The sequence below is a fragment of the Tauraco erythrolophus genome, chromosome 1 (assembly GCF_009769465.1).
Source record: "Tauraco erythrolophus isolate bTauEry1 chromosome 1, bTauEry1.pri, whole genome shotgun sequence".
In the NCBI taxonomy this organism is placed as follows: Eukaryota; Metazoa; Chordata; class Aves; order Musophagiformes; family Musophagidae; genus Tauraco; species Tauraco erythrolophus.
The window spans coordinates 38053339-38063872 of NC_141465.1; the positions used below are offsets into that span (position 1 = coordinate 38053339).

The 10534-nt window shown below is 50.3% G+C and overlaps 1 protein-coding gene and 1 long non-coding RNA gene across 14 annotated transcripts in view; one reads left to right on the forward strand and one right to left on the reverse strand.

Moving 5' to 3' along the window:
- Positions 1-6326, reverse strand: part of KDM6A (lysine demethylase 6A) — a 163648-nt gene extending 157322 nt beyond the window's left edge. For all 13 annotated transcript variants that reach the window (XR_015222408.1, XM_086618527.1, XM_086618523.1 and 10 more), the window contains exons 1-2: positions 6133-6326; positions 5813-5876 (exon numbers count right to left, since the gene is read on the reverse strand). Coding sequence is in view for 12 of the 13 variants with exons in the window: in XM_086618527.1 (XP_086474653.1) it covers positions 5813-5876; positions 6133-6293 (225 nt within the window). In the remaining variant the exon portion in view is untranslated. The remainder of the gene's footprint in view (positions 1-5812; positions 5877-6132) is intronic.
- Positions 6327-7995: 1669 nt separating this feature from the next.
- On the forward strand, positions 7996-10100 carry LOC147529388 (uncharacterized). The gene is made up of 2 exons (XR_015222412.1): positions 7996-8062; positions 8757-10100. It is a non-coding gene; the product is annotated as an uncharacterized LOC147529388 (long non-coding RNA).
- Positions 10101-10534: the final 434 nt, after the last annotated feature.

The window sequence follows — 10534 nt, forward strand, 5'->3', positions numbered from 1 at the left end:
TTTGTTCCATACAAAACATGGAAAGCTACTATAACAAAGAAAAAAATCTTATATTGTATTCCCTATTAATAGCCTCCTGGTAGCAAACATGAAGCTTACTGAAATGCAAATACCAGTATGTCAGCTGTCCTGCAATCTTAACCACACTTCTACAGAAGCATGTTGTTTGCAGAGATGAGGTCCATCCTTGTCCTTTCATTAACATATTAAAATGACAACTGTAACATTTGTAACTTCATCACTTTCCTTGCCTTTGGGAAGGAGTAACACACTGCATTTAAACATCCAAGAATGTATGTTTTGAGCACTAAACCCCACTATTTTAAAGAAATATACCTTGAACATTAGTTTTGAAAGTATCAAAACATGCCAAGTATCTCATACTTGTGTGTAATGGCCATTAAAAAAAAAAAAGCTGTTTTTAATTCCAGAGTAAGTACAAATATTACAAACCTATAACTAAGACTTTAAGTACCAGGATACATAAATATCACAAGCTGCTATTGTGATTTTGAAGTATAAACATGGTACAACCATGAACTACAGAATGTGTCATCCATTACACCTTAACTGGATCCTAAAAAACCCTACCCTATTAACACGAACTCCAATTGCATACAGAAAAATAATGATCTTTAAAAAAAAAAAACAATCTACACATCAATCCCAATTATCCAATAAACACACATAATTAACGTTTTACTTCAAATCTTTCCACTTCCAGACACCCTCAAAAAAGGCCAGAAAAACAGTTTCACCGATAACACAATTTACAAAATTTTAACCAACTTCAACTTGTTCCACATTAACAGAGAGCATGTTAGATAATAACCCAATAGTAAGAAATGCAGAATGTATTTAAAAAAAACATAAAGGAACAGCTCAGATATAAATTTACAAAAATTGGAGAGGCTGCCCACTTCCTGGAATGCTTTACAAATGTCTCATGGTACCAATTCCCAGTTTCTCAATTCCCAGCACTGCCATTATATAAAGCAAACATTTTTAAAGCAGTATCTTTGTTTTGATGAAAATAAATTAAGCCAAAACGTTTCCAAAGTTATTAAAAAAAACCCCACAACTTCACTACATCTAGACTAGTCTGCTAAAATATTTTCCTGCTTAATTATTTTTCAAGCAGCCTGTTATAATTAAAACTGCGGATATTTAATTATAGATTAGTAGAAAATTAACATTAATGTCAACACTAAAAGGACAAAGTCAATATATACTAATTCACACTGTCCGGAACTATTTTCAAACAAGCAACATCTACAATTATAAGAAAGACGAAAGAATACTGTTACTGTGCACTTATTTTGTAAGATTAATAAAAGCCCAGATAATCACTTTGTTAATTTTGCCAACATATGTGGCCTTTACACAAAGGAAATACCATTTTTTAAATCAGCTGGAAAACAAAAGGGCTGCAAAACCACAAGAGGTAACACAGAGACCAAAAACTGGCATATTGCATGAAATGAATCCATCTCTTTCTAAATCCACTTCAACATCAATACTTTTAAATGGAAACATGCTTCAAATTTTGTCTACAGGATATGACAAAACGATTAAACTCAATGAATAGGAATTAACAAGCATCTTACACCAAATACATTAGAACAGCTACATCAACCTTAATCGGTACAGAAGCCAAATAATTATAGCTTGTGAAACGAAGGTTTGTCACTGAAAGAAAGTCAACTTTGGCTAAACACTGGAAGTATCATATAAAAAAAAATAAAGGGAGAAAGAAAGAAAAAGGAAATGCTTTGCAATTCACTTCTAATACAATGGATGTCCTCCCCCTCCCCCCCTCTCCAAGTAATCTTTAAGCTTCCCCTCCAGTGAGAAACGTCTTCCTGGGAGAAAGAGACATCAAGATAACAGCAGGGGTTTTGTTTTTGTTTTGGGGTTTGCTCCTTCACATTAATGTTCTTGTCAACTACAGAAGCATAACAGTGAGCACTTTCTCCTATACAAAACTGGCTACAATGGATTTTTCAGGATTTTAACCAGTTTGAAAGGCGACTTCTCTTTCAATTTCCCTCTCCTCTCTCCCAAAACCATGCTAGCTGCAAACTATTATTTTCAAGCTCCTTTTCTGCAAAACAAACACAAAAATTCGGGCAAAAGAAAATTCTATTCCTCTGTCACACATATCAACATCATGTAGACCATTACAGGAAAGTTTGATTTCTTCTGGCTTAGCACATATCCAATACGTGGAGCAACAATAAAACATTCCTGACCTTTAGTCTGTATCTTCAATAATTCATAAAATTGTATAGACCTGATGTCTTAACTGCCCTTTTGATTTGGTACACCCAGCAGCAGGACTCAGTTTAGTTCACAACACTACTGCCATACATTCTACAAAGCGAAACCACCAAAAAAGGGGGTCTGCAGTCCAGACCTGGCGCACGAATAAAACCCCCAACCATGTCAAAGCTCCAGACACAAAGTTTCCTCCACCCCTGAAAGTGATCCCAGAGTTGTTCTCATTAAACCCTGTCAGGGTGTGGCTTCATTAAACCAGAGTTCCCACTGCAAAGGCTTCACAAGATCTCCTGGTCGGCCTGCAAGTGGCTTGAGCCAAAGCACTGCCTTCTGCTGAGCGAAGCCCAGTAAAAACGAGAGCAGTACCTCCTGCGTTGAGGCACCAAATTTAAGCCCACAACAAAACCCTGCTGCTGCACAAGGACCTGTGCAGATAACAGAGCAGTTCCCTCAACACTTGCAACCCAGGACCTCACCTCCCTCTCTCCACCGACAGTCTCCTCAAACAGGAACACTGCTCCTACCACCTCAACCACAGGTAACCAGGGAACACTGCTGGGTGCTCACAGAAGAGATGCTGCTACAGGCTGCCTTTTTGCAAGGTTCCATAGCGAGTGGACTATTCTTGCACCAAGGAGAGTACGGATAAATTTTTGCCTTTGTAAAGGATTCCTCTGGAAACACGACTCAATGGTTTTCCTTACCTGCTGTACTCGCACATCAATCTCACGTTACTTTATAATGTCCTGGCTCATAGATTCTTAAATCAGCCAGTTAGGATTTCATAATTATGGAGTCTAGGGTCTTTGTTAGCTGTTGTTGCTCCACGCACAAAAGGAAAGATTTTGTTGCTATTGCTGTAAAACCTATTAATTAAATGCACATATATACGGCCACACTTTCTACAATAAAAATAACTGCTATATGGAATTCAAGTGACCTGCTGGATTAATTACTCTAAACCTTCCCGTACGCCATAGATTGCATGAAGCTTCACACACAGAAAAGGAAACATTTAAGTAAAGAACACCTTCAAAATAACAACTTATTTATCGATAACAGTAACAAACACATGCACATTCCCTGAAAGTAAAAAGCACAAACAAAACCCAAGCTGGTTCGAGCCAAGAAATTCCTCTCAAACATCTTTGCACTGAACGGTAACGTTTTAATCTTTCTACTTCCTTAACAATACACATTTCTCAGAGACAAGTTCTCAAAGAATATGCCTCATGAGCTAAGTGTGCGATTCACAAAAGTCCAAAACGCTGTCAGAAAACTGAGGTGAAATAGCAAAATATTTGCCTTTTTTTTTTTTTTGTTAGTATTCACTGCATGGATTCATATGGATTCATACATTGATGCAGTAGCAGAACATACAATGTTATTTCTGGAAATATACTTCAAAACTATCAAAATGCCCTATAACTTCAGTTATCTCAGACAGGCTGGCTGTATATACTGAAACTTGTAACTGACTAGCATAAAAAAAATGCATTATATGTCAGGAAGGACTCAAAACTCAACTAATAAGCTGAATTGCTGCCTGCATTACTTACTTTTTCAGTATGCAAAATAAAACTTAACCTAGTGGTGTTATGTGACAGACAATTTAATTAACGACGATGCTTTTATTTTCTATCTGGCATCCTTAAGCTCTGTCCCATATACAATTCTCTCTAATATTTCCAATAGACTCAACAGCTTTCACAGAGCAGACATTAATTCTGGTCCACTAACAGTTAACATACATTATTTAACTGGTATGACATGTCGCTCCCCTACCTTTCTGATTTATCGGAAGAAGTACTTTTATAAATAACTCTGAAAATCAAAAGGAAACCACGAGATTTTTTAAAATCTAAGCACAAAGAAAAGTGTACTTGCTTTTCCTTCCATCCCTCCCCCCTCCCCCCACGTCCTGACGTTGAGCTTTTCCAATCATGCCAGAAATAAACATCCAAACACAAGTAAGGGCCTAGGCTGCAGAACTCAACACGCTTTAGAGTTAGATCTTCAGATCGACCAAGACCAGCGACAGAAAAAAAATTCTGCACGTGAAAACACCAGTATACAGGACGGGCACAACAAAAGGATGAACAAAGTGTCAAATGCAACGCTACTGACAGGAGCAAGTCGGAAAGCAGGAACCAGAACACCAGGGTCCCCTCCTTCGGCCGTGTGGCGTTTCAAAAACAGATCGACTTATTCAGTGGCACGGACGTTTTCCTCGTGTTTAGGCGCAACGGGCGGACGCTCAGCCCGCACCGCCTTTGTCAACAGCGTACGGACGGGCAGCAGAACGTGCTACAGGTTGATACGGCGGACACCGGCGCTGCAAACGCCCTGCCTGCAGCAGGAAGGCGCCCAGAAAGAACTTGCCACGCGCAGGAGAGTTTCCCTCAACGTTCACCGGGGGCTTCACGCTCCAAGCGACGTGCACGTTCGTTCCCGGTATTTGTTTCGTGTTTACCTCCCCCCCCCCCCCCCCCCCGCCCCCTTTCTCCTCCCTGTCCGGCCATCTTGGGCCGACAGGAGCAGCCATTACTTAACTAAATGACAGGACCAACAACTTTTCACAGAAACAAACATCTCTCTCTCTCACAAGGCCGGGCAGGCTCCAGCAACCTGCAGGCCGTCCCGCTCTCTGTCAAGCCGCCCGGCGGCGGGGACGGCGGGGGACCGGGCGGGCGGGACGCGGCGCCCGGCGAAGACCTGGCACGCTGGAGGCAGCCGGGCCCGGAGAGTAAACAAGTCACTGAGTGACGGGCCCCGGGAGCCGCTCGGCGCCGCCCGCCGCGCCGCGGCCCGGCCCGAGCCGAGCCCCCCGCTCCCTCCGGCCGCGGGTCAGCTTCCCCGCCGCCCGCCACGCGTACCCGCCGCCGGGCAGGGCGCGCGCAACCGCCGGCCCCCGCCGCGCGGGGCGAAAATCACGAGGGAGGGTCCGGGGAGAGGCCAACGTCAGCAGCGCCTCGCGCGCACCCTCCCCCCCCCCCGGCCCGCCGCCGCCACCACCTCCTCCTCCTCCTCCCCCTCCCTCCCGCCCCCGCGCCCCCTCCCTCGCCCCGCCGCCCCGCTCGGCGTTTGCTCCCGGCCCCGGGCTCCGGCCCCGGCGCGGAGGCACTTTCCCGTCCCGGGGCTGGACGGACACCCGCAAAGCGTCCGGAGCGGAACCCGCGAGGCCGCGCTCCCTTCGTCTCACACCCGGCCCCGCTCGGGGGGCCGCGATGACTTCGCGGGGAGGGGGAAGGGGGGGGGAAGGGGCAAAGGCGGCAGCGGCGCCTGGGGAAACCGCGGCGGGGGGCGAGGCGAAGCGCCCTGCCGCCGGCGGAGACGTGCGCCCGCGGATGTGGCGGTGCCCCGCACGCACGCACACACACTCGCACCCAGATGCACACTCGCACGCACACACTCACCGTGTGGACCCGGGGGACGGGAGGGAGGGGGCGGCTGGGCCGGGCCGGCTCCCTCCCCTCCCCCCCTTTCAACCCCCCCCCCCCCAGCCCCGCTCCACATCCACCCTCACGCTTACCTTTAACAGCAAGGCCTTCGTTCTGGCGCCATCTTCATGAAGCCTCAGAAATCCGAAGAGTCGGCTGCAGAAGGGGAGCGGGCGGGAGGGAGGGGAGAGAGGCACAAGCGTTAGCGAGAGTCAGCCCCCGGCACGGGCAGGCAGGCAGGCTCGCTCTCGGTGGGCAAGGGCAGAGCGCGGCGGCGGCGGCCGGGAGCCCGCACACGGGCACACACGCACTCCCGAGCGGGGAGCCGCGGGCAGGGGAGGGGGGGGACACGGAGGGAGCGCGGGCCGAGCCGGGACACGGAGGCGGCCGGGGCGGAGTGGGGAGCGGGTACCTGTCGAGGCCGGATAGGGCTTCTCTCTCCTCGGCTGTCAAGCTGGCGAAGTCCTCCTCGCTCTGGCCGCTCGCTTTCCCCGCCGCCATTTTCTTTTCCTCATCACCGAAAGGAGCAGCAGAGGCGGCGGCAGCGGCGAGCGACACTCCGCACGATTTCATGGAAACGCAGCGTAATTAACTCACGATCGCAACCCCCCCCCCCCTGCGCGCCCCCAACACCCCCCAGCGCCGGGCGGGGCGGGGTGCCCGACACACACACACACCACAACTTTTATTACAACAACAACAGCCGGCAGGGAGGGGGAGGGAGGGAGGGAGGGAGGGGAGAGGGAGGGAGGCGGGGGGAAGCCCCGCTGCTCGGAGGAGGAGGGAGGGGGGAGGGAGGGAGCCCCAGCGCTGGAGACTCGGGGGAGGGGGGGGGGGGGGGGGAGGGAGGAGGAGGAGGAGGCGGCGGCTGCTGCGGCGGCGGATGGCGGCGGAGCGGTGTTTACATCGCCGCGGCACCGTTCGTCCCGGCGGCGAGGGGTGCGCGGAGCCGGGGTGACAGGGGCACCGCCCGCCCTGCCGCGCGGGGTGTGTTTGCCGCCCGTACAAACTTCCCCGGCAGCTGCCCAAAGTTGTTGTAATTGTGTCACACAGCGAACCCCACGCCGCCACCGTGACCCCCCCTCCCCGCCCGCCCGCCCGGGCCCACGCAGCCAATCGCCGCCTCCGCGGCGCCGCACGTGACCTTTGTTGACTTACGTCAGTCATAGCGCTCTTCCACCGCTGCGCTTCGGCTTGGTTGGCCGTCGGCGCCCGCCTCCCTCGCCGGCCACATTCCATTGGTTAACGTCTGAGGGAAGGGGCGTGGTTTTAGGGATTCGCGGCTTATTAGAGGTCGGACTGCCCGTCAGTCAAAGGAGCTTTTCGATTACCTACCGCTAGCAAGTTTGGCGTGCGCCTTTAAAAACCGGAGGACGTACAAGACGGTTGGGGGGGTAGTTTTTGCGAGCGGAGGGTCATGGGGGTGGGAGGAGGAGGAGGATGCGTTTACGGGTGGAGTTGCGTAACGGGTGCTCCGAGGCGGGGGGACGTTGGTGAGGAAGCGGGCCTCGCCAGCGCCTCGTGGGTGGGGGCCGTGCGGCACTGGCCAGAGGAGAGTCGCGCTCGCCCCGCCCTGCCCTGGCTTGGGTGCGGGGCGTGGCGCTCTTGGCACAACCGGATAATAATGGCTCCCGCGCGAGGCGGCTAGGAACGGTGCTGGTTGGGCCTCTGTCCGCTTGGACCGCGGGACGGACAGACGGGTGATGAGAAAAAGAAGCCACCGCCCGAGGGTGTGGTTGGGTGGCGGGTAATGCCCGTGCAGAAGGGCGGTGGCGGCCGGAGCGAGGGCAGCCGCCGCGGCACGGCAGTTGACTTCACCCGCCCCGGGAAGCGGAGCGGGGGCCCCGGCCGGGGTCCGCTCTGCGGCTCTCGCCGCCCGCTGGCAGCGCGGCAGGGGCTTTCCTGCCGTCGGTCGCTGCGGGCGCACGCGCCAGCCGCGAGGGAGCGGCTGCTGGGCCGCCAACGGACGAGCGCGTGGCGGGCCGCGAGGCGTGCCGCGCGCCGGTGTGGGGGGAGGGGGGGGAAGGGGCGGGGCGTGGCGCCTGAAGGGAAACCGCCCCTCCCCGCGAGCCAGTGACAGGTGGAGCGGCGCCCGCTAGCGCGCGCCCCGCGGCCGTCACGTCACGTGGCGCGGGGGCGGGGCGGGCGCGGCGCGAGAGCGTTCTCGCGAGGCCGCGGCGGCCGCAGGCGCGAGGGCGGAGGCCTCGTTGTTGCGGCCCGGCGCTGCGTTAAGGCGCTCGGCGGTGGCCCGTGGTGCAGGGCGGCGGGCCGGGCAGGACAGGGGGGCCGACTCGCAGGGAAGCGCGGAGGACTGAAGCCAGGCCTCCAGGAACATCTCACGTGTGAGTAAATCTCCGTGTTTCTTTGGACGCTTTGGGGAAAGGGGCTTGGCGCGCGCTGCTTGTTTCCCCGCCTTGACAAGGCCCGGCCTGCCCACGCTCTTCCTCGTGGCTTACGTGATACCTGGGCATCCTTGGTTCCTCCATCTTTCCCAGCTTACCCAGCAACTCCAGGGTACTGTTTTCTCTTTACGGTCCCATTAGTTTGTCCATACAGCCAGAAAGCTCCAGGCTTTTCTCAGCGAGGTTTCTGAAAATCATTAGATCTTGCCTCTGCAGTGATGCATATAAGGAGATCAGCCTTCTGCAGGTGTGTGGCAGCACAGCTCACTGCTTATACCCGTTTTGCTGAGAATGGATCAGTGACAATCTTCTGTAGTGTCACTGTATTGCTTCTCCGGTGTCTAGCCAAAGCCCCATGACTGGGTAGGCTTCTCTGCCAGTTGAGTTTCCTGCCCTCAGAGAGAGGCCTGTTTTGCAACTGCCAGGTGCTCTGAAGTATCAGTGAAGCTATTAACTGTCTTTGGGAATTAGATTAATAAGGTCAAAGGCTGAATTATGTAAGTAATGCTCAGTTACAGTGCTGCTGCTTGCTGGTTCTGTCCCCTCTTTTTTAGTTAACAAATCTCCTACTCATGAAATTGAAGTGTTTTTCTGCCTCTCTAGGTGTTACAGCTAGCTAACATTTACATGTCAGTTACACTTTCCAGATGGATCCTCGAATGTTTTCTGGTGCTGATGGTGTCTATAGCACAGTGCAGAGATGCTGGCAGAAGTGTGCAGGCCTGTGCTCCTTCCCAGCACACTGACTGGACATCTGATCAAGACAAAGTCTTGAATAATGCAAAAGAAGACCCAAATTAGTATGTTCTTGCTCCATTTAGAAGCAGACTCTTGTCATGTAGCCATGCTTTTTGATGCAAATACAATTGGAACAAAAAAAAAATCACCTGAGTTTACTAAGGTTGTTTATGAAATAGCCAGTAGCTAGTTGTTTGGAGTATTGATATAAGAGACAGGCATTAGTGTTTAAAGTACTTTTTCATATGGACTCCCAAACTTAAAACAAGTTACTTTTGGTTCTGGGAATGGGCCATAGTCTATTAATAGTGAAAACAGAGCTATGATGAAACATCTATCTTCATCTGTGTTTTACATGGCTTCTCAATCATGTATTTTTTCAGCAGTGCTTCCTCAGGTGCCTGACTCAGGGCCAAGAACTCTACTGATTGGTAATGTGCCAAAAATGAGGTATTTCAGCGCAGATTATTTCTGAAGATTTTTGGTTACGAGGTGTTATGTTTCTGCTTTGCAATATCTCGAGTATAAATCAACGGAAAGGGTAGTAGACAAAACTGTTCCTCAGTATGAAGAAGGTAACTTGTAAATTACAAAGCAATTCAGGAGACTTCCTAGAAGCATGAGTGAATCTTAGTTCAGCTGAAAGTATAACGAGAAACTTCCATGCACCTGAAGTCACAACACCTGAATTACTCCTCTAGTACTGTCAACACCACTTTTACCCCCGGCATCCTGCCTGTATTGCTTGAATTGAACTTCCAGTTGTTTGGTGGTTTATTTTATATTTGAACTACTGTTTGGATGACTTAAGAGATGCCATAAAGGCCTTGTTTGTTTCAACTCTTCAAGATGTATCCAAAGCTCAACTTCTTTATTAATATCAAGGAAAGCTTGAAAATGCATACTGAAACTAACACTGCCTGCCCTTGCAAACAGTTGGAAAACAATTTTGAGAGCTTACATTGATACATTATCACCTGTATGAAAGGAGAGAGACTGTTTCAGACAAGTGTGATGCTGGCCTCCTGCTCTGTGATACACCCTGGAAGCTGACCCCAGAAGGAGTACGTCCTTAAAGCAAGAAGGGAACTGCAGTGTTGTTCTTTATCTATCAAGTATAAGTTAACTTGTTAGGTTTTAGCTTAGTTTAAATTCCAAAGTCATCTGTGAGTCTCCAGAACTACTTTGCTACCTTCTGTGTTAAAGTTGTGGACCAATAAAACTCTTGGGCTGAACGATACTCTTTGGATTCTTCTTCCCTGTATGTTTTTATCCCCATTAGTTTTCAGTGCAGAGTTTGTGCATTCCTATACAGTGTCGAGCGCTGCCTTGGCACGCTGCAAGACTTGCCCAGTCTGTTCAGTGAACGAAGGCTGTTAGGATGTGTACAGTTGCAGAGTACTTTATGCCAGAGAACTCTGTTCCAAGTAGGTGTCTGGCATGCTGGTCATTCTCTGCAGCTTGAAATTGAGATGCCAAGTTAGTGCGTCGCTTCTTGAAAAGTAATGTTAGAAACAGCAGAAGTTAGTTCTAGAGTTTTCCAGAGTTTTCCTTATAAATAAATAAATACACATCACCTGGTACTTCGTTAAGCTGAACAGTAACTCCTGAAATCACTGCAGAAAAGTTGATGTGGAAGAAAGATTTAGCTGCAACACTGGACTTGGAGCTGTC